General features: G+C 50.9%; 1 protein-coding gene across 1 annotated transcript; it reads left to right on the forward strand.

Moving 5' to 3' along the window:
- The first annotated feature begins 2,532 nt into the window (after nucleotides 1-2,532).
- On the forward strand, nucleotides 2,533-22,348 carry CDR2L (cerebellar degeneration related protein 2 like). Its single transcript, XM_071763909.1, has 5 exons — nucleotides 2,533-3,024; nucleotides 15,044-15,156; nucleotides 16,486-16,634; nucleotides 17,581-17,745; nucleotides 19,615-22,348. The coding sequence occupies exons 1-5, from the start codon at nucleotides 2,946-2,948 to the stop codon at nucleotides 20,498-20,500; spliced, it is 1,392 nt and encodes a 463-aa protein (XP_071620010.1). The 5' UTR covers nucleotides 2,533-2,945; the 3' UTR covers nucleotides 20,501-22,348.
- Nucleotides 22,349-23,739: the final 1,391 nt, after the last annotated feature.

Raw genomic sequence — 23,739 nt, forward strand, 5'->3', positions numbered from 1 at the left:
CGCGGATCCCCCCGCACCCTCCCTTCCCTCCGCTCCCCGGGAGCGCATGGCTGCCCTCGTTTCACCATCCTCCTCAAGCCCTTCCTCGCTCTCTCCTGGACATGGTTCTTCTGTCTGCCCTTCATCTTCCCCAGCCCTTTCTCATCCTCTTCCCCAACAGCCCTTTTTTCATCTTCTTCCCCCACCTTCCCCTTCAGCTCCCTCTTCCCCACCTCCTTCCCTCCTGCCCCACCTTGCCCCCTTCTTTCCCCACCTTGTCCCCTTTTTTCTCCTTCTCTACCCGCAGCCTTTCCCCACTGAAGCTCCCGGCTGCTCTCAGGCCCAAACCCCAACAAACAGTTCTCTGTCCAACCACTGTCAGAGAACGCGGTCACTTTCCTGATCCTGGACCCCGATGGTCCAGAGATCCAGCAGGATGCCAGAGAAATGTCCCTCTACAGCCCTGGGTTAAAACAGGAGCAAGCAGGCTTCTAATAACACCCCAGTGCCAACACTCCTTGCATGTGGTGGCCCATTAACCCTGATTAAATATTCTACCCACCTGAAAGGAGAGGATGTTTTACAACCCTGGGGACTGGGAACTCAGTATTTGGCCCTCACCGAGCACCTGAAAGGAGCTGTTAGAGGCAATTCAGTGTTGCCTTTGAAGAGATTGTCACTTTTCCTTGTAGTGAGTGGCTCTGTGAACTGTCAAGCAGGTCTTTTTGGTGTCACTGAGTTACATTTCATATGCTCAGCTCAGCAAACCTCCTTTCTTCAGAGGAAATGAGGTAAATCTAATCATTTTGCAAAAGAAAGCAAAATGTGCTGACTCCCTGGCTTGGGCAGGCTGTGGGAAATCTCATTTATTGGCATACAACCTGTGCAGAAATCACTAATGTTTAATTTTTTAGAGTGACAGGCCAGACCTGAGATATTCTTGTAAAACCTACAGGAAAAAAAAACATATTTTCAACAAAAACATGTCACCTGGCTTTTGCTGCCAGACAACCCAGGGCTTTGCATCTAATTGCTCATTCACTCAGTACAGCTATGCTATATAGATACATTACAGTAATTTATTGTTAGGAACAGAATTAACAGACAATTATTTTTCACAATTAATAGAATAGTTCAGTTGGAAGAAATATACAACAATTACCTGGTCCAACTGCCTGACCACTTCAGGGCTGACCAAAAGTTAAAAAGCATTTCACTAAGGGCATTGCCCAAACGCCTCTTCAGCAGTGACAGGCATGAGAAAATTAAAAGTTTCCCGTTTCTATATTTAAATTGCTAAGAAAAAGATCTAAGAGCTAGACAGAGATGGCTTTCTCCCAGATACACCACAAGTGCTTGATTCTCTTTGCTGAGTTACAAATGCCAGGATGAAAGGGACTCAGCAGTTCTGGTTTCCAATCGCATCAAGGCAGAAGAGTTTCCAGGCAGTCACTGAATTTTGGGAGTATGTAGAGAGGTTTGTGAGTGGAGAGGGGGTGAGGAATAGTCTACAGTTTCTCTCTTATTCCCTGCTTTATTTCCCCCTTTTCTGCTGTACATGAGAGCCTGTGTACTTGCCATCATTTGAATCACCCAGGGCCTCTCAGCTGTCACTGCTGGGCTGGACAGAGTTTTCTGACACAGATCCCATCTTTTCTGGATGCACAGTCTGCTGCTCTTGCGTAAATATCTTATATTGCCTTTTCTGTAGGCATCACTGAAAGGTAATGCAATCAAATAAAAATCCAGGGAGTTCCATCACACAGAAGAGGAAAAAAAAAATCATTTAAACCCTCTGTCACATGAGTTAATTTGGACCTTAAAGTCTCTGGTGGATTCCAGCACAAAAAAATCCTTGGACCTAACTCCACCCTGGCAAGCAGGAGAACCACTGTCTGTTCCAACCTTTATTCTCTTAGACTGAAAACCAAGTACCAAAATCCCAAGTCTTTCCTAAGCTTACTTGTATGAAACAGACACGATTCCTCCTCAGAACTCCACAGATCATAATTTCTCTCAATATTAAGCTCCTTCCACCCATCAGAAAGACGCAAGAGTTTTGTCCTCAAAAATAAGAAAGAAGCCTGTGTCAGGAGCACTGGCTTCTCCTCGAGATGCAAACCAGGGAGAACACCCAGGACCAAATGGGAAGACACAACCCTAAGGTGATGCTGTGAAACCTCCCGGAGGCAGAGAAGAGGCTGACACCCACACTGAAGAGTCCCAACACTTGCCCCAAGTCACCGAGAAGCCCTCGGACACCCCCCGCATCCCAGCCAACCCTGCTCCCCGGGGATGAGCTGACCTCCCCGGGGGTGCAGGGACCCCCCACAGCAGGGGGGCCGGGGGGGCAGCTCCCTCCTCCCTGCAGCTCGGGTCACCCCCACCCCGAACCCCGCTCCCTGTAGCCCCACGGCCGGGCTGGGCGGAGAGAAGAAGGAGGAGGAGGAGGAGGAGGAAAAGGAGGAGGAGAAGGAGGAGGAGGAGGCCGGTCTCGCCTCGCCCCCCCTTCCCTCTCGCCGGGTTTCCTTGCAGCATTTCCATCCTAGAGGTCCCCACCGAGCTGCGGAGCGAGGATCTGCCGGGCTGCGCCGGGCCCTCTTCCTTCCTTTGTGCATCCCCCAGCCCCGGGCAAGCCGTGTCCCCCGCCCGGCCGCCACCTCTCCGCTTCTTCCTCCTTCCCGGAGCCTTCCCCGGCTCCGGAGGCAGGAGGAAGCCGTTCCCCCGGGGCAGGACGAGCCGAAGCAGCGGCGAGACGCCGGGTGCCACGTCGTGCCACCCCCTCCCTTCCCGGCCGGGGCACCGAGGCCGCATCCCCGCCTTCATCCCGGGCCGCATCCCTCTATCCAGCCCCGCATCCCTCTATCCAGCCCCGCATCCCTCCATCCGGCCCCGCTCCGCATTTTCCGCGGCGGCGGGATCCCCTTTGGCGGATGCTGCGCGTCTCCCCGGGCCGCTGGTGCTAAATGCTGAGCGCCGACAGGATGGAGGAGTTTCAGAGCGAGGAAGAGGAGCCCTGGTACGACCAGCAGGACCTGGAGCAGGGTAAGGATGGAGACACCCCGCCAGCTGCCAGGGATGGAGGCCCGGGGGGATGCAAGGGCAGGAAAAAAGAGGGCAAATCTCAGTTACAAACAGGGGGGGTACCTTCTGTCGAGACTCGTATTTGCTCGGCAAAGCCAGCGCCTCATCCTGCAGCAGCATCTCTGTGGAAATCTGGGCTCCACTGCTCCGATCCAGTGTCCCGGGCATGGAAAGTTTAAACGAGGTGGAGAGGGGCAGGGAGCCCAAATCCATCCTGAGCACCAGCAGGGTAAAATTCAGCTGTGCTACAGCCACAAGGAAGGTGGTTCCCCAGAAAACTTGCTGCGGGCAGCATCAAACATGGGTAGTGATGACATTGCTTTCATCTCAGGGCAGCTGCAGGTAGAGTTAGCAGGCACTAGTTAGAAATTCATACATCAGAAATAATGAGTTAAGCTGAGAATTCTGAAAGTGTTTCTCAAAAGCTCTTGCTGTCCAAGCCTAAATCCTAAGGGATCTTCAGCTTCTAAGTCCCCTAATTGCTTCTGGAGATTTTTCCAATCAGTCATAAAAGCAGGAGAAATTGGGAAGGAGGGAAAAAAAAAATCAAGGCCAAGCTTCAGATAGCAGAAACAGCCTTGTTAGAGTATAAGCCTTCACTCGTGTAGTTTGTTTTGAAGTAACTGTTCCTACGTTTGTGTTACTCCTATATAATGTTTATCCTATGGCGGGACAGCTGGTGACTGTGGCTATCTGGGGCTTCCTTGTGGTTTGGTTGGTTTTTTTCTTATCTTAATATTTTGAGTCAACAGGCAGTAAGTAAATAACTGGAAGAAATTCCACTTCAGGCCAGTGCCTCAGGAATGACTGAACTGATTGTCAAACCATTCCTCCCTAAATCCAGCCCCTCTCTGACCCACTGCACTATAGGTACAGTAGTTATATATTTGTTTTATCCAGCTGACTGTCAGCAGGAACGTGTGGTCCAGCTGCAGTGTCTCTGCCCACCATCATTCCAGGACATTATGTCATGATTTAAAGTTTACACAACTTCAGCTGCAGGGCAGAGGCCCAGCAAGGAATAATAACCGGACCCCCAGGGATTTTTCCAGCTGGTTTTTAACCCCCGTTTCTCAGATAACAGGAAGTGTCATTGGCTGGATACTGGGCCCTGGGCTTTGCAACACAACACTCAAATGAAGCCAGGGCAGAGCATGGAGATGGAGCTATCAGCTGAACAAACAGTGCAGCCTTTGAATGCTCAGAAATTCACATTTCTGGGTGACGTCTTCGTGTGGCTCACAAGGGAGCTGGGCACTGATCCAGGGGCCGGATGCAGGCTGAGGAACAGCAGAACTACGGATGAATACAGGGAATGTTGAACAACACAGGACCAATTGGCTTTTTTAGCCTGACACTGGTCCTGGTGTCAGGTTCATGAGTCAGCACTGGCACCCTACCACTAACTCGTAACAATAAAATAAACACCTTCCTGCTGCAGGCAGGTGCCCTGCTCTGTCCCAGCACTCCAAATGCAGAACAACAGCCTCCAGGTGATGGATAGGCTGGGGACAGACTCCACTTTTGAGCACACACAGGACTGGAGGGCAACACAGACCCAAACCAAAGCCCAGCTGAGGGGTTTGCAGCCTCCTGTACAAATGGGTGCTGCACAGGCACGCACAAACTCAGAGGGAGAGATGGGGAAGGCTTTAACTGAAATCAGCCAACTGGAAAGGTCCTGCGGGGTAATTACATCCGTAATTAATTTGCATGGCACACAAAGCATCATGAAGGACAGTGCTAGACTCTGTCTGCACACACTGTGCCTCTGCCTTACAGCCAGAGCAGCAACCAGAGGTCTTTGGAGACAGGACAGCTGTGAAGCTGTTGGTTTGGAAAAGGGAGGGGTGGAAGTAGGGTGGAAGACATCCAGTGTAGCACGATGAGGAGGAGGTGGAGGGCCAGCCTTGCAAAGAGGATCTGCACTCCAACAGCCCAGGGTCACACAGAAACCCACGCCTGGGAGCAGCACCAGGAAGGCAGAGGACAAAAGCAAAGGTGGGAGAAATGAGGAGCAACCTAAGATAAGAAAGCAGAAAAGGTTCTCCTGTGCACCAGTTGGTTCTGGGCCTTTAACATCATTTCACAGGATCATAAAATATTTATTACATTTACATCCAAAACTGTTTGCTAAGCAATGGCTGGCTTAACTGGGAGCTCTGTGGTGACTATGTTAATTAACCAGTTTAGCACCACAGAGGAAATCATGCCTCCAGCTCCACTTTGTTCACCTGTTACTTTCCTCCCCATCCTCTACAGAGCTTTGACTTGCTGAAGTAACTCTTTTTCAAGAAAACAAACTCCAAATGCTCTTTTTTTTTTTTCCCCTCAAGTGCCCACAGCAACTGCCTACATCCACCACATGCCTTGGAGGCAGCAAGGTCTGGTTGCCAGCCCCAAGGTCCTTCCAGGACTGCCAAAATTAAGCTGGTGCCTTTCAGATTCCTTTGCCTGGCATGCTGAAACCTGTGTGTGCAAAGCCTGGTACCCAGACACCTTAGCACATAGAAGCAGAGGCTCAAATCCCAGCCAGAAGACTTAATGACAAGGAAACAGCAGCGTTGTCCTCTGAGGTGTTTCGTTCTCAGGATATTCCCTCTGGGGAGGTTTTCTGATTTGAAGAAATTGGTAAAAATGGAGTTTCGATTACTTGGTAGCAGAGCTTTGCTTACTGAGAGGACAAGAACAGATAGCAGTGCTGCTTTGGTCCAGCCACAGCCTCACTTCCCATGGGCAGGGGAATCTGTGCCTCTAAGTGTTAACCCCAGACTCCAGTGGTGGGGAACCTTTTCCAAGCCATTGGGAAGTGATGATGTGGCTACGGTTGCATCATCCCCTGTGCAGCACAGGGTGTACGTGCAGCCAGACCCCAAGAGAATGAATGAGCTAAAATTAGAGTGTCTGAGCTGGGGATAAGTGGGGGCAACTTTTCAGCTCATCAGAAGCATTTGTGTTTGGAACAGCTGAGTGCCAACTCAATCTGGATTCAACCCCAACAGAGACCAAACCCAGCAGCTCTTTGCCAGCCACTTTCACCTCCCCTGCAGCAATCTCCTAAGATGAATCCTCCTCACAGACACCCCCCTGCCTTCCCTGCTCTTCCAGACTCCCTGTCCCCCTGCCAGCACTCAGGTCTAAGCCAAAGGGAAGAGTGCAGCCCAAGAGGAGGACTCTCCAAGCCACCCTTGTGGTCCTTGGAGCTGAAATACAGCCCAAGTGCTGGGGCAATTCCTTCTGTGTAAATAAAAGGGTCTCACACAGCTCTGGGCCAGCCAGCAGGGCCAGAGGTAGCACAAGGACCAGCACATCATCTCATTGCCACCGTGAGACCAACAATCCTCTCCTCCTGGGCAGCCACAGAAACTTTTGGGGCAAACCATCCGCAGTGCAGGCTTAGGACTTCACAGCTGTAACCTCTAAAGGTCTCCAGATTTAAGTATCTTATTTTAATTCCTCCTCCTGCTGCCAAGCATTCGATTTCTTGCATGCTAAGAAGGAAAATGACACAAGGTGCTGAGCTTGCACCACTCCCAACTCATCCCCATAAAGACACAGGGTCACCATCACTCCAGTGACACCTTGGCATGGGGATGAACCCAGGGATCAGTGCTAAGCACCCCCTGCCTGATTCCTGCATCACCCATGGGGTGCTGTTCCACAGGGCCACAACCCAGCACCAGCTTGCCCAAGGGATTCACTCACTGAGCAGCAGGTACCACCCCAAATTCTCTTCCTTGTGATGCACTTTCCCAACAATCCAGCTCAGGGGACAAGGCATGCAGCTTGTCTGTCCTCCAGGAGTTCAGTGGTGAACTCGCTGTCCTTCCTCCCCAGCAGGAAGCCAGAAGGATGGAGTTTTGCCCACAGTAGCTGAGCCACTGATTTATTCAGCAGTGCAGTACAGCAGGTAGCTGGTGGAGTGGAAAGTTTTCAGTGACTAATTGCTGAGCTGCTCAGGAATGACAAGAGGGACTAGAGAAGTCACAGGAGACAAGGAAATAAGAGGACAGTCAGGCTAATCTGAGGAAGGGATGAGAGCCTCCAAATCAGGGGAGGAAAAAAAAAAAAGAATATATATATATAGATGTATTTTCCTAGAATAAAAATTCCCCTGTTACTGTGTAGGTAGCAAGAAAATGGGGCATAAGAGACCCATGCCACAGCTTCCAGAATCTCCTCCCTTCCTGATTCTCACAGAAATTCCTTTCTACATCTGCTGACCCCCGGGCACATGGGACCAGCTGTGGAACCTGGTAGTAGAAGAGTTGCTGGAAAAGGAAGAAGGAGAGGCAAAGGGGGGAAAAAAAAAAAAAAATCAGTTTTCCATATGTCCCATCCTAAACCAGACAGCTCCCAGTGGCACTTCTCTTTGGCAAGGCTGCCTGTGAAGGATTTATGGGCCAAGTCCAGAAGAACATTTTCCCCCAGCAGCCCTGAGCCCCAGGGACTGGGAGCCACCAGCACCTTGCACAAGGAGCCTGTCCCCAACCCAGTGCTGCTCCTTCCCTCCTGTGCCAGGCAGTGCTGGCTGGTGACAGGGCACTTGCACTGACTCAGTGTGACAGTCAGGGACCACTTAGAGTTGTGACAGCACCCGGGACTGATCCTGTTCCTGCTGAGAGCAGTGCCCGTGCTCAGGACAGAGCACTCACTCCAGCTCCTCTGCTGAAAAGTCTTTCCCAGAGGAGCAGAGAGCCACATCCCCACCTCACACCACACACAGCATGAGGGCTTCCAAAGCTTCTGCTTAATGCATTTGAAAACATGTATGTAGGCCAAGAATTTAGGAAGATATCTCCAATTTTAAAAAAACCAAAAACAAAAAAAACAAAGCAGAACTGGAGGAATGAGACCAGATGTTACACAACTGCCAGTCTGTGCACAGCTGGGAATTTTAGACTGATTTTGTGCTAAGGCTTGTTGGGTTGTTTTGGGTTTTTTTGTCCATGCATATCTAAAAAACAGTTATAAACCTTCTCTCCAAAAGGTGACAGCTCCTTTAATGGTTTAAACATCCTGTTTCTCTGATGTCTTCTGGGAAGTCCTTATCCTGAGTTTACTTTAGTTTATCCTGAGTGCAGTGCAGCTGCCCTGGCACTGTCTCCTCCCTGAAAATTTCAGTCCTTTGGGTGAGCAGTATCCAGGTCCATGCTGACCCCATCCAATTCTGCAGCTGCAGTGATGGTGACTGGAGCCAGAATATTATCATGTCATCTTCCAGCTTTTCTTGTCCTGCAAGCAATCACTGAGTCACTGGAAGGCTGGGAGGCAATGGCTGAGCTCTGGTCCCTGCAGGAGGAGGCAGAGCAAGGAGCAGCACAAGATCATCCCCTTGAGCATCAAGCCTTACAGCAGAGCTGCTCTGGGGACACTGATACTGGTGCTGAGCTCCTGAAAGAGGCATTGCCCTGCATCCTGCTCAGGAGCAGTGATGGGCATGGATAACATCACCTGGTGTTGGGGATGCAGCCGCCAGTACCCATGGCCAGGCAGGAGGCAGCTGAGCTGTGTGTGAGCTCAGCTCCTGGAGGAACAGAGCTTCAGGGCATCCCCCAGAGATGGGAAGGGAGCAGGGGTGGGACATGCACCGTGACACACTGCAGCCAAGGAGAGAGGCTGCTAGAGAAGAGGTGGACAGGTTGCTGCTGCTGCAGAGGGTCAGGATGTTTTCTGGATTAAGCTGTCACTCATGGCTGTGGCAGAAGGATCTTCTCTCCACTGGCACATGAGAAGTAGCAGGCAGGAGTCAGCAGGAGCTGGCAGGGATCTTAGGGACTGCTGCAGCTCCGAGGGGCTCTTGTGCTGGAACTTGGTTGCTCCCCAAGACACCAAACCGTGCAGGATCAGTGGCCCCTCCTGTCTCCCAAGCAGGTGGGAGCTGTCTGGCAATGGCTCAGAGCAGGGGAATACCTTGTGTGAGCATGAGCAGGGCTGGAGAGCTGAGGTGGCTGTGGGACACTGACCTGTCCCTCGTGGGCTGCCTCGGCTTGGGGCTCTGCACCTGCACAGCACATCACCTGAAGTCTCCCTGGAGTTAATCCTCCTTGTCCTTCCTGGGTCAATTACAATCTCCTGCCCCTAAAACACACTGGGGAGATGAGATTCCCACATGGCACCAATCCACGTGTCTGTGTCTTTAGCTGCAGAAGAGTAAAAGCTTCTATTCGTGGCTCTCTGCATCCCAACATAATTAGTTGGAGCTTTGCTGCCCAGAGGAGAGCTGCAAGCAGGAGAACACAGCCTTTCTCCCTTCTCATTCCTTGCTTTTTCTCCCCAACAGCTCCACTTCCATGTATTTATTTAGGACACTTTCTGATCCAGGTGCTCTATCAGAGCCTCTGAGTCCCTCATCACTGAGCTCTTTGAAACCATTTAGCCCACAAGGCAAACACAGGCACCAAGGCTGTTCAGATAAGAGAACAGCAGGGAAAGACACAGATGGGGCCCCAACCATGGTCCAATAACATGCTCCATGTTACCATGCTCTAACAACTTGGCAAAACACACCCTGATTGCTGCAGGCACAGGGATGGGACTGCCCTGTGCCTCTCTGTACAGACACATACAGCTTATAAGCAGAGGGAACCATCCTCAGTCTCAAATGTACTGTTTAGGAGGGGCTTTGGGGCACAGAATGATAGAGGGCAGAAAAAAAAAAAAAAAAAAAAAAAGATGAGCATCAATTCAACCATCAAAAATGCTGATAATCATTAATCATAAAAGATGCTGATGAGCATCTGGGAAGAATAAAAAAAGGAAGAGCTGGCAGAAAGGAAACACTGAATGTAGGACTGAAAAATCCAGCAGGCAAAGGAGTAGCAGGGGCTGAGAAGGCTGGGGGGCTTCCCTGCAGCACAGTGCAGGGCACACAGTGCACCCTGAGCCCTTTATTGGGGTTTTCCAGACCTTAGTGGTGCCACTTTTGCTCAGGGGAATACACAGAGGGACCTGCTCCTATTGTGCTGTGCTTGCCTCAAACCCCCTACAAACCACATCCTTCTGCCACCACCCAAGCTCCCCCCTACCTGGGAAGCCAAAGGCAGCCCAAGGGTATGTCACACAAAAGAAAGAAAAGGGAAAGGAAAAAAGCAAGCAAGCAGGAAATCCAGCAAATCTCATGAGGCCAACAGAAACACCCGTGTGCCCAACATCAGCTCAACCCAGCCAGGGTCTGAAACAAGGAAGAGAAGAGGGAGGAGGTGGCTGTGCCCTTGTCTGCTCCCAGCCAGCCCTGCCAGAGACATCTCTCCCCTTTGCTGCATTGGGCTGCTCTGCAAAGCAAACCCTGCCTTTGCAGTACACCCAGTTACACCACATGGCAGGTCCCCACAGAAAGCACACAGAACATCAAGTGATTTGGGTAGGAATTTCCAAGTTATGCCTGTGTAAAAGGGATGGAGAATCCACCCCCCAGCAGTAATAGAGGGGAGCTTTTAGCTCTCTAAAAGCTCTGCTTGGCCATTGCAAACACTTCCAGCTGTGGAATGGATGTGTTAAAAAGGCTTTCTGCACACCCAGACATGCCTCAGGATGTTTTCATGATGCTGTCACTTGTTCCTCTGCACCTCAGCACGTTCCATTGCAAATACTTATAAAGGCCAAACACCCAGATTGCCTCCATCATCCCTGTCATGGAGCAGCAGTAAGAGATACACAAAAGCTGATCTTTATTGTAATAGACTCAGACAGCACAATCCCTTGCAACAAAAAAGAAAAATAAATGAGTAGCAAGTACACCCTACCCTGGGGTAAACCAACACAGCATCATTTATTTAGATTTTGAAAGGAATGATTGCACTTACCCTTGACTCTAAGTACCCATGTGTAATGGAGCAGATAGCAAATGCAATTAAACTAAACGTCAACAGCATTAAACATCAGTTCTTAACTCCCAACCTACCCCATCCATCAACTAACAAGCACCCTCAACTTCCTTCAGAGACCTCCATGCCAGAGCTCTGCTCCCTGCTCTGTACCAGGTGAATCCAACACCTGCAGCAGGAGGGGAGCAGCCCTTCCCACACAGCCCCAGCTCTTTAGGAAAGGAAAAGGGACATAGAGGCTCAGCTGAAAAGAATCTGCAAAAACATGGTCCATAAACCCCTGCTTTTTAGCTTTATGAGCCAAAGGATTTCTACCAGCCCTTTGGCAAGGCTGCCTCACCAGGGTGGGGAGAGGGCTGGGTTACTGAAGGGTGAGGAGCAAAGCAGCCCCTGCCTGCACATCCTCTCACAGCCTAAACACATGAATCCCTTGATGTGAGACAGATGATGGGGGAAAGCCCAAAGCAGCTGCTCCAGATGGTGGCTTCCTCCAGAAAGCTGCATTTACTGGGACCATCTGAACCTGACTGGATCATCCTCACGCCCAGAGTAGCCAAAACCCAGAGCCAGACTTACACTCCCCCAAAGCCACAACCAAGAGATGCTGGAGGAGGGAGGAGGCTGTAGCAAAGACTGTTCTGCTCCAGCAGCTGCAGGGCAGCACTGGGAGGGCAGACCCCAATTTTGGTGCCTGATTGCAGGCTGGGGCTGGAGAGATGCTCGGCTGGGCAGTGCACATCCCAGCATTGCCACGGGATGCTGCAGTGAGGAGAACACCCTGCAGTTTGTTCCTCTACCGCTTTCAGTCAAAGAAAACCTGCTGCAGCTTTTGGGTCAGGATTTTGCCAAGTTTTTAGCAGAATTGTTCCTGGGCTGGTGATAATCTCTCCAGCTGCCTCCTGGCTGCACCGCCCTCCCGTGCTCCCCTGGACCGCCCGCCGCTTGGCTGCAGCTCCCGCTCCTTTCCCACCATATGGTCTCTTCTCTTCCCCCCCTTCCTTGCTCAGGCTCCTTTCCCATGGAAGCTCGTAGGGAAACGCAGCTTCCCTCCCTCTGCTTTGCTCTGTAGGCAGCAGCTCTTTGTTTGGGGACACCGGGTGTCTCCTTGCCTGGTGTTAATTACCCGGGTCACAGGGCTAATGAGAGCCCCCGAGCTGGGGCTGCCCGGGGCTGTTTGCGTTCAGGGTCCTCTCCCAAATAGGATTTGGGCAACGCTGGGTTTGTGTGTTGGGTGTTTCCCTGTGGGTGCTGTCAGGCACACGGAGCTGACACCCGGCACACCCCCTGCCCATCACTTCTGCATCGGGAGGGAAAGGGGGAAGGGGGAAAGGGGAAAGGGGAAAGGGGAAAGGGGAAAGGGGAAAGGGGAAAGGGGAAAGGGGAAAGGGGAAAGGGGAAAGGGGAAAGGGGAAAGGGGAAAGGGGAAAGGGGAAAGGGGAAAGGGGAAAGGGGAAAGGGGAAAGGGGAAAGGGAGGCATCAGCAGATCTGCTAAATGAGAACAACCCACACAGCACTGGCTGGCAGTGGAGGAGCAAAGGGGATTAGAAAAATCGTGTGGAAACCACAGCATGTGGTAGAGAGAATCCCCAGATTCCTAAACGGAGCTTCCCACCCACCCCAAACAACCTGCTGAGAAATTCACAATCTGGTTTCCAAGGTCTTGAAGGAGAGGAGCAGTGTGCTCCCCCGGCCCATGCAGAGCCACAAGTAGTGCAGAGACCAAAAGAGATCTGGTTTAAAGATGACAGGAAAGCACCTCCCTGCAGCATCCCCTCCCACCCCATGGTCCCATAGCCCAGGGAGACCCACAGGTGGGGAAGAGGGCTCCAGTGTGAGGGGACAGATGAGACAGGATTACAGGGGATGCTTTGGTTGACAGACAGAAAGTGAGTGTGAGTGCATATGACAAGGACTGAGGCAGTTATAAGACTGGAAAAAAACCCCAACTATTCCCCTATGTCCTTCAAGCCTGGAGTCTCAGAGGCCCTGAAGCTCAAAATGGAAACGAAGAATCAATTTCCTCCGCAGAGCTCAGCCCTGCTCATTCCTCTTTCCCTCTTGTCCCCAAACACTGCCCGTTTCCCCCATTAAATTATTGCTGACAGAGCCCTTTAAATTACAATGCAGGATCTTACACTGCCTAATCCACTTAACTCAACCCCAGCTGATTAAATTGAATGCCATATGGTGGGAGAGCACTGGTGTAATCCACAGGGACAGGGACACACTTGACTCATTACCTGGAGCACAGCATGGACCCTTCTAGCTACTCACCTCTGTTCTGGGGTCCTGCATGGTGCAGAGGGATGGATCTGCAAGGTGCCCATCTGCAGCCATGGCACCAGCTCTGGCGAGGTGGCTGTGCCATTAAATACAGCCCCAAGCAGCTTAGAGGTACAAATTGCCCTCCATCTCTGCTGGCATCTGGCTGTTCCCTTGTCCCCAGCTGGTGCAGCAAACACTCAGTCTCCCAAGGGCACTTTGGAAAGTGGAAAAATCGGTGCTTGGGGAGCAAAAAAAAAAATGAAGTGGAGGAGGGTCTGTCCATGGGAAAAATTGTAAATATCTTGATTGGGCTGATAGGTGGGAATGCAGCTCTCAAACCAGGTCACTGTGCAACAATGGGGATTTTAATTAAAAAGGTCACAGCCTAGAATCTGGAATAACACCCTGCAAGGGAGGCCATGGCTGGAGAGCACATTCCAAAAGTAAAGGGGAGGTTGGAGGAGACACGGAGCAGCTGCTGGCTGGGCCACACCTGGGCAGGCAGCCCTCCAGCACCACTAGAGCTGCTTGGAAATTAACATCCACACCAATAACACACCAGCACTTCCCACAGGGCAGTGTTACCCACCAGGAAAAGCCCATCCCAAGCCCTGGCAGCACCCCCCCCAGCCAGCCCCGTGCCCCAGAGTTTGGTGTCAGTCTCATTTTGTGATGTGCCATTGCAAATGCCAGAAATCAGTAATTTTCCCAGGCTCAAAATATATCCTAGGTATCCTGGTTCTCCCTCCTCTTGTCCTGGGTGACCAAGTGTTCCCCTTTCCCCATCAACTGCACTGCTGAAATAAGTCCTGGAGGAAATTACAGATGCTCTCAGCCCCAGCAGAGCCTTTGGAAAATGCATCATTAGCTGCAGACCAGAGGAGCCTTGTGATGAGCTGAGAAAATGCCAGGGCAGGAGTCCCAGGTCCCCTCACACACTGCAGAACTGCCTGTCCTTAATTATCTGAAACTGCAGGATAACCACATGGGAAAGAGCACTAAGACACATCAGGACCTGTTTCCTTACTTTTTTGAAGGTGTGAGGTCATATTTTCAGTCTAACACTGTAAGAGACAGAAACTGCCCCCTAAAAGCCCCAGCAAAGCCAGGAACTCCCGTGATCACAGGTCAGGCTTCAAGGAGACAACCAATTTCTGTGAAAGCAAAGGGACATTACCAGAGCCAGCTGTGCCACCCCAAACCCCCAGACAGAATCACCTGAGGTGCTCAAGCCTTGGCCAGTGCAGGACTCGCAGGGTTCTGGAGTTTTTTCTTTACCCAGAAGGCACCAAACCCCTTATTTTAAGCTGACCACATTGTCAACATCTATTTTTCCTGCACTTCTCCTCAAATCCATCTATTTCAGTAGCTTCCTAGGGGCATTTAGAGGTGGCAGAGTGAACACAAAGCTGTTTGTCCTCATCCTGGAGCTGCCCCAAGGAAAGAGCCACAGACCTGGGCAGCAGATGCAGGAGGTGCTTCAGTGACCCCGGGGCCAGGCGTGGGTTTATTACTCCTGTCAGTCTATTAGGAGGTGATGGATGGGGGCTGACAGGGAAGACAAGGCACTCCCTTCATTAGGGATAATAATATCATTTACAGCACATCCTCAAGGCCCCCGGGGCTTTACCAGCCCTCATTCTGTGGGATGCTGAGCCTGAGAAGCTGCAGACATCCTGACTTCACCCTCCCCTTGCTCCTGCAGCCCAGCAAGACAAAAAGAGGCCAGGCCCTGGATGTCCCATAAGCACACATCAAACCCTGCCAATAGAACCAGCGCCGTGTAAAATGTCACTGTGTTTGGTGGGGTGGCACTTGGGCACCCCACATCCCCCCCACCCTGTGGAGTCATCAGAACCACAGCAGCTTTGTCCCCTCTGCTTTTCAGACTTGCATTTGGCTGCAGAGCTGGGGAAGACGCTGCTGGAACGCAACAAGGAGCTGGAGGACTCCCTGCAGCAGATGTATGCAACCAACGAGGAGCAAGTGCAGGAGATTGAGGTAGGGACAACAGCAGGGACAGGAGCTGCTGGGCCACCACTGTCACCTAAGGGTGGTGGTGGGAGGGGCACTCTCAGCAAAGCCAAGAGCTCAGATGGCAGGAGAAAGAAAGGGGTGCACTGTGGGAATGGGAGTTAAAGGCCATCCCAGTTCTGGAAAGGATTTCCATTCCTTTCCCTTCCCCTTTCCTTCCCCCCTTCCTTTCTCTTTCCTTTTCCCTTTCCCCATGAACTGGGATTTTCCCCCTTTCCCACTGCCCAGATGTGCACACCAGATTTTGGCATCTCGAGCATATTTGGCCTTTCCCTGCCCATCCTCCAGCCTTCACACTCACTTCTATTTGCTCTGTTGCTGCTTTCCCTTGATTCCAGTTATTCATAATCACATTTGTTCCTAGCTGGCCCCTTGGCACCCCATAACACAGCTCCCTTTGTTAGAGGCATAAAATAGCTCTTTCTTCAAGAGCTGCAATCTAAACCACCATTTCAACCATTCTTTGGGGTCAGGGCAGTATTTCTAAGAGCCAACAGAACTCAGATTAGAGTCTTAAACCTGCTGTGCTGGGAAGTTTTTCATCCACTGGAAAACCTCTAGGAATCTGGGAATTAAAAAAGACTGGAACCCCCCTGATTTAAAAAGACACAGGGCAGAGGAGGGCTGCGAGGTCACAAGAGCAGCACATGATGGCTGCAGGGATCTGACAGGCTGACATCCAAGGAAACTGGTGGATGAATTTAGCCATCCCTCCCAGCAGCCCTTCACGAGGGCATCCACCATGGATTTGGGATCTGGTCCTAGGTGAGGGTGAGAGCTGGGATAGATGCCCCTCTCCCAGGCTTTGCAGGGTGAAGTCTTGTACTTCTCACAGGGATGGGTCTGGGAACACACAGGAGCCATGAGACTGCTCACATTTCACTGACTCAGAGTTTTAGCTGAATTCCCAAGGAAATGCAGCTTCTGCAATTGATCCTCCTGGCAATCCAGTAACCAACAGACCAATTTCTGTCAACGTTGGTGAAGGGGTCACAGTCCCAGGGATATCAGCTTTCTTTGGGTGTCAGGAATAAAAATAGTAAATGAATGGAGAGAGAATGATGTTGGTGTCCTTCACAGAGGGCAGGGACCAACCTTAGTTTGGATACAGAAGTATTTACAGTGGGCAGGGATGCAAATATTTCACCTGTGCAAAAGGGTTCAGCCAGCTAGAGGATAAATCAGCCACAAAACACATTATCAGAGGAAGAAAAGGCTGTAGGAATTTCTGCCAGCGAAGCAACTTGGAGTTTGGATGTGGGGTGTTCCTGGTTTGCTTTTTTTTTTTTCCTGCAGTACCTGACCAAGCAACTGGAGATGCTGCGGCAGATGAACGAGCAGCACGCCAAGGTCTATGAGCAGCTGGACCTGACAGCACGGGACCTGGAGCTGGCTAACCAGAAGCTTGTGCTGGAGAGCAAGACATCCCAGCAGAAGATACAGTGGTATGGCCTCCCCTCCTCCCACCACAGTGATGCTGGGACCCAGAGACCTTCATCCCACCTTGCCCCTGCCCCAGAGCACAGCCTGTCCTTGCTGGTTTACCCACAGCCAGGCAGGTTTTGCAGCTGTTTGCAGCACATGCTCGTGGCACTGCTGCCTGTTGGCAGAGATCAGGCACAGCACAGACACCCCTGGGACAGGGGCTGGATAAAGGAGGGTCTGTAGCTGCCAGGAGAGGGGCACAGCAGCCTCTCCTCCTCCTCCTTTCTTGTGTTTCCTTGAGGAAGAGGCACATAACAAGACCAGGGAGGTCCCCAGCACCCAGCCCAGCAGAAACACTTGGCACAGATCCAGCATTTAGCAAACCCCTGGCTAGTCCATGTTTAAAAAAACAGTTTGTCAATAACCTTTTCTTTCCTAAACAGGCCTGTGATCAAGGTCATTCCTGGGAACAACAGACTAAGCCCTGTCCTTGCAGCTCAGCATCTCCTTGCAGAGAGGGAGTTTCAGAGCAGAGTTTTACAAACTGCCTTCACAGCCAGAGCAAAACTAAATCTCTGCCTGTTCTTGCTGTGTTTATCTTTGTAGAGAAACAAAAGGAGGAGTAAATTGCTCACCTCCTTGCTTGAGCCTTTTAGTGCAGAGATATTCCAAGATAGCACTAGTGTCCCTGGGGTGACTGCCTGAGCCAAGTGATTAGAGGAATGAGAGCCTCAAATCATTGGGATCCCTGCTTCAATCCCCTGCCCATTTCTGCAAACACCTCTTCGAAAGTGACCACACAGAGAAAGAACAACCACAGCCATGACAAGCCCTGTCCCACTCTCAGGACATACACTAGAAACTGGAAGCACCTCCCATAGCCCGGCTGTCTCTGTAGGGAAAAAAACACCTTTCAAGGACTGGCAGTGCCTGACTCCTCACCTATGCTCCATCCTCTCTCCACAGCTTGACAGAAACAATCGAGGGGCTGCAGAACCAAGTGGAGGAGCTGCAGAAACAGGTGGAGGAAATGAGGAGCTTGGAGCAGCTCCGAATTCGTCGGGAGAAGAGAGAGCGGCGCCGAACCATCCACACCTTCCCCTGCCTTAAGGAGCTGTGCTCCAGCCCCAGGTACTGAGCTCTAGCAACCCCTCCAACCTTCTCCCCCAACTCCTCTGCCCATGAACAGGGTGCAGTGTGTTAGCCCAAAACCCCACCTACGTCCCCACAGAGATCTCAACTTCACATCAGAGCCCACAGCTCAGTGCTGGAGGTGAAGCCCCCCCCCTCCTACCTCATCAGGTGGTGTTGGTAAAGCAAAGCCTGCAGTGCCTCAAATGGGGAGACACAAGTTCTTTTCAGAGGGTGAGGACGTGAGAACAGCCACCCAGGAGCATCTGGATGCCTCATGCAGCTGCACTGGGCCAGGCTGCTGGGGACAGGAATTGCCTGGGCATCTGGGACCCTCCTGGAACACTGGCAGGAGCTGGGAAGGAACACCCACTGGGCAAGACACATTGCTCAAGCCCTAGATAGCTCAAACCACCCAGTAACACATTGTGCTCCAACCAGTTCCAACCCTGCTGACAGGGGCTAGGACCTGAATTCCACTAGACCAGGTTGCTCAAAGTGCCCCCAGGGAGGTTTTGAGCAAACTGACCTAGTGGAAGGTGTCCTAGGGATGTTGGAACTAGATGATTTTTAAGGTCCCTGCTGACCCAAACCATTCTAGGATTCCATATGAAGAAGACCCTTACCTCAAGGTGCCCATGAAGCTTCCCTGCCCACACAGCCCATTTTCCTTTTGCAGTTGCCTTTCAGCACAGGAGCAGCACCTCCAGCTCACAGAGAGCAGCTGAGATGGTGCCTTTTGTCCTCCAGCACCCCTCGGGAGCACCAATCACACATCAAGGTGCTCCAGGTGCTGCCAAACACCTGCAGCACTATTGCACAATTAATCCTCCTTAAAACCCATCCACTGTGTTAATTTGCTGACCTCGTCAGGGCATTTCTTGCTCAGCTTTGTCCATATCAGAGGCTTCTTTAAAAAGAGAAGCAATCACTAAACTTTGTTAGAAAAAGCATCCCCTGCCAGAGGACACTGCAGTGGCAATGGGGACGTTATGAGGCCATGACCTGACCCCCAGCCAAATCCACTTAATGTCTCCATGGTTCCATTCCCCCAGTCCCACTCTCACCCCCCAATGCCTCGGGATCTCAGTTCAGCATCAGCCCCGTGGTTGGCTCTGAAGGTCACACAGCCCTTCAGCAACTTGGGAATCTGCTCAATCCCCCTGCCACCAGCCATGCCTCCCAGGGGAGGCCACACTGCTCACTCTGTTCCAATCTGTTCTAACCAGGCAGGAGGCCATGGGCACTTCACTGAGGAGGAAAATCCGATATCCCAACAGCAAAGCAGGGGAAGGGGGGAGTGTGTGTCATCACTTCCCAGGCAGTGAAGAAAGGGCAAAGCTGTCAGAAGCTCTTGTCTGCCTCCCTTGCTGTATAAACCCTCTCCCATTCTCTGGAGCACGTCCCAGACATGGGACAGCAGAGCCTCTGCTTCTGGTTTTTAGCTGGGTGGGGTTTGGGGTTGTTGGCAGATGCAGTGAGCAGTTGGTGAACACCATGATGTAGTGAACAGCTGATGAACTCCAGCAGGAAAAGCTCAAAGCCTCCTATTTTCAGCTCTTTACCATTCATCCTCACTTCATGGCACTGCAGTGACTTGTTCCTCAACCACACAAGTCCTTTACCTTTAGGGCTTCATCTCCCTCCTGCCTTTCATCACTGCCATCAAACGAGACTGCAGGATCTCTGGGACAGATTTGTCTGTATCCAGAAGAGGCCCAGACACACCTTGTGGTCTCCTGGCACACATGAGGAGGAATATCCAACTCCAGATACTGACTTGGTCACCCCCTGTCTGGGCACCAGCAGACTTTACTTACGTGACTGTCACTTGGTCAGGCTCTCCCAAGGGTTTTTCTTCTCTTTCAGGTATGAGGACGCATTCCAAGTCCACAGCCCTTCCACGGAGTTCAACCAGAAGCCACTGGAGAGGGAGAACGAGCGTCTCCAAGCCATGGTGAACTCCCTGAGGTCCCAGGTCAACCAGGAGAAGCAGCGGAAGGAGAGGGTTGAGCGTGAGTACAGCTCAGTTATCCAGGAGTACTCGGACCTGGAGCAGCGGGTGTGCGAGATGGAGAACTGCAAACTGCGCATCAAGGAGCTGGAAGCAGAGCTCCTGGAGCTGCAGCAGATGAAACAAGTCAAGAAATACCTGCTGAGCAGAGAGGACAACCTGTCTGAGGCCCTCCTCGAGCCGCTCAACAACGCCCCAGAAGCAGACTACATCGACCTCTCCGAGGAGGAGGGAGGGAAAAGCCAGGGGCCATCGATGACTCCTTCCCCCAACCACCCCGTCCGGAAAAGCTGCAGCGACACCGCCCTCAACGCCATCGTCACCAAGGATGCCGTCAGCAGGCACGAGGGCAACTACACCCTGCACGCCAACAACGTGAGGAAGAGGGGGATGTCCATCCTGAGGGAAGTGGATGAGCAGTACCATGCCCTGCTGGAGAAGTACGAGGAGCTCCTGAGCAAATGCCGGCAGCACAAGGACAGCGTGCGCCACACGGGCGTCCAGACGTCCCGGCCCATCTCCCGTGACAGCTCCTTCAGAGACTTCCGAGGAGAGGGGCACGAGCTGGAAGAGAGGAAAACCATGGAGAAGACCATCAGCAAACACGTGGAGGCGGTGGACAAGAGGCTGGAGCAGAGCCAGCCCGAGTACAAGGCTCTTTTTAAGGAGATCTTCTCCCGCATCCAGAAAACAAAAGCAGACATCAACGCCACAAAGGTGAAAAACAAGAGCAGCAAATGAGTCTCCTGCCTCTCTGTGACCCCCACCTGCAATCACAGCAAACGAGTCTTCTCTTCAGCCCCAGGAAATGCCACGTGGCCCCACTGCTTTGAAGGTTCGAGAGGTCTACAAGCAAGAAAACGTCACGGAGACTCGACTCACTTTTTTTTATTCTTAAGCTTGGGCTCTGGACAACTCCTTGGGACAATTGTACATTGTAGTTAGAGGATGCCAGAATGACAGATCTCTGCATGAGTTGCTGCCGCTGCCAGACACCACAACAGCAACGTAAAACACACAGCAAAAAAAGAAAACCAATCACCTCCCTTCCCCCTTTTCCCAGTTAGCTGCAAGCAGAAGCCTGGATGTCCTCCAGCACCCAGCGGGAGGGCAGTGCTGCAAAGTAAAACAAAAAGCCATCAGGACTTCAGGGGCTGTCCCAGCACACCAGCCCAACCCTCCACTTTGGTTTTATGGCTAAGAACCTCTGCTTGCACTCGAGAGACTTCTCTCTACCCCTTCCCCACAGGGCAGTATGTTCTTGCTATTTAAGTAGTTCTCTTTATCAGCCAGGTTTTTCAGCTATTTACAATGCAAGCTCCTTGCAACTGGAAAAACTTGAAGAGAATCATAAAACTGATAGTTCTGTCTTCATCAGCATCATGTAGTATTTCAGTCCATACTCTCCAGACTTCGTAGGCAAATGGGATTTCCTCACTTGAAATCTGCCCCAGTATTTCCACCCAGGTGGAGCACTGTGCCTGGTAGGAACTTGATGACCAGGGCTTTCCCATGAGCTAGACAAGAAGTGCTATTACAGGACCAGAGACATTTTCCACCCCACGGGCTGGGTCCCAGCCCTCTGGTTGTCACTGCCCCGTTGTAGCAAACTCCCCCAGTACAGCTCCCATGGGCTTGCAAAACTGGCTACCAGGGGCTTGCAGAGAAGGACAAAGCCTCTCAGGGCGTGGGGAGCTCTGGCCCTGGTGGCTCTGGCACTGATCACACAGTGTCCCACACTGCTGCTCCAAACCCCTCCCCAGCCAAGGGGACAGATTTTCATTTTCTGCTGACAAGAATCTTTTCTTGGCCGAGCCACTGTCTCCAAAGCTGCCATCTCTCATGTTCCTGTTCACTTTCCAGCACTGAAATCTCCTCACTTTGGCTTCCACAGACATGCAAACACAGCCAAAAGGCCACTGCAGTCTCAGGAATCACCAGTTCCCATTTTTTCATGGATTAGATGTTGACCTCGTGCGGTCAGACGCGCGTTTGAGGCAGAGGAGCAGAAGTTCCATCACACCTTAGGCAACACCCCGAGCACTGAGCCACAGGAAAGAAGCAGTTTAGTGTAAGCTTCCTACTCTGTACCTGCCTGGAGACAAACTTCAGGCCAGATTTGGATTTTATTTTCACCGGCTTACACCCCAAAGCCTTTGGGTAACAGTTGGGATTTTTGCAATTGCCATAAATAAATGAGCAGTTGGCTTTGGAGTAGGACGAGGGTTAAAACATAATTATCCTCCAAGCTTTGATTTTCTGAAGGAGATACCTCTCTCTCATGGAATTAATGCAAAAATACCCCCCAAAATACCCTCTTGGGTTATGCTGAGTACCACTGAGGTACTGGCAGGAGTGTGATGCCCAAACACCCACTCCAGGGGTCTCCTCAAGCACCCAACCCCTCCACTCTTCCATGCTCTGCATTTTCAGGTGCCCTACGGCCCCAGACTCAAAACCCCTTAGGAGCCAAATGCACGACTGTGGCTACCAGCTCTGTAACAGTATGGAGAACCTTCATGCCTTATTTATTTATAATGGAAAGCAGTTGTCTAATAAAATAAATAAAACCGAACAACAGCAACAAAAGCAGTGCTTTTGCAGTGATTTTTCTCACCACCCAATTAATTCAACATTTGCAGCAGGGGACAGCAGAAGCAACGTTGGTTTAAGCCAGGCAGTGTTTACTCTGCACTCCTCTGGCTGCCACAGAGGTGGGGTAAGGATCACCTTCCTTTCCATTTTTAACAACCCTGTGTGCATCAGCATCACGGCTCAGTGTACAACAGAATAAACACATTTTCAAATGCCTTCTTCTCTTCACAAATAAGAAGAAACACCACTATCCTCACAACCGAGACCTTCTTTACAGCTCTTTTTATTTTTAAGAACAGCAGAAGAATTATTTCTTTCATTTTTTCACATACGATTTGGGTCAAGAAAATGCTTCAGGCTCCTTTGCAGCAAGCAGAGTGACTGTGCCAAACCATCCTGCTGCATTATTTATATAACATACATTTTATACACTTGGACACTAACATTTGCCACATGATAAAACCCCTTCTTTTGTCAACTCAGAAGTCTCTGTAAAACCACACAATTTCTAAGCTTGTAATTAGAATTCTATTATTGTTCTGCTCTGCATCTTGAAAGCCACACATCCAAAAATGTAACACCCTATTAGTGTTTGGCTTAACAAAGGCACAGCTGCCATCTACCAGCAGTTTGTTCAGCAAAGTGCTGAGGGCATTTTTTCTGAATCCAAAAAATTTTAGTGGCCATATATATATATATATACACATCCTGATGACTGTGAGTCAGAGTCACTTGAGTTTTTTAAGTGTGGCTTTCAGCAATCAAGAGGAGGAAAAAATAAGCATCTTCTGGCCTTTTATCCCACCTTCTATCTAAACTTTTCAAGTTGCTTTGAAAATACCAAGGAAAACAGCACAACTCCATTATGAGGTAAGAGGAGGGTATTAAACAACCACACTGCTCAGCAGAGAATGGGCCTAATAGGGAGCAGCAGCTACTTAATAGCTCACCCCAATGACTCAGGACAGAAAGAAAAATAGTACATGTCATTAAAAGGGATGAGGAAAAGTATGCTCTAATAGGAAATTATGATTAATTTCAGAAACTGGCAAAACCAATGACCCTATTCAGCTCACATCATTAAGATCAGTAAGGTCACAGCTTATCAAGAATTCTGTGTTAAGCTGAATTTGACAGATGACATTTACACAAATGCATTTCCATCAGATCTTGTCTGGCTTCTCACTTCACCACCAGCTTGAGTAACCCTTCAGAAAAGCAACCACCATTACAGAGATGGAAGCACAAATTCAAGGGTTTTACAGCACTCAAACTCTCAAGGGGAAAGAGAATTCCTGATTCAGCAATCCTCCCTTTTACAGGAGCTGAGACCTTCTGGAAGATCCCTCAAAGTCCTGATTTGCCCCTTCTTTAATGGGTTGTGC

The sequence above is a fragment of the Heliangelus exortis genome, chromosome 20 (assembly GCF_036169615.1).
Source record: "Heliangelus exortis chromosome 20, bHelExo1.hap1, whole genome shotgun sequence".
Lineage (NCBI taxonomy): Eukaryota > Metazoa > Chordata > Aves > Apodiformes > Trochilidae > Heliangelus > Heliangelus exortis.

Bases quoted from the DNA above. Each gene is read 5' to 3' on its own strand.
- CDR2L (XM_071763909.1), top strand. From the start codon at position 2,946: ATGCTGAGCGCCGACAGGATGGAGGAGTTTCAGAGCGAGGAAGAGGAG. The intron at 3,025-15,043 runs GTAAGGATGGAG...TCTGCTTTTCAG, and splicing joins CCAGCAGGACCTGGAGCAGG to ACTTGCATTTGGCTGCAGAG. The intron at 16,635-17,580 runs GTATGGCCTCCC...CTCTCTCCACAG, and splicing joins TCCCAGCAGAAGATACAGTG to CTTGACAGAAACAATCGAGG.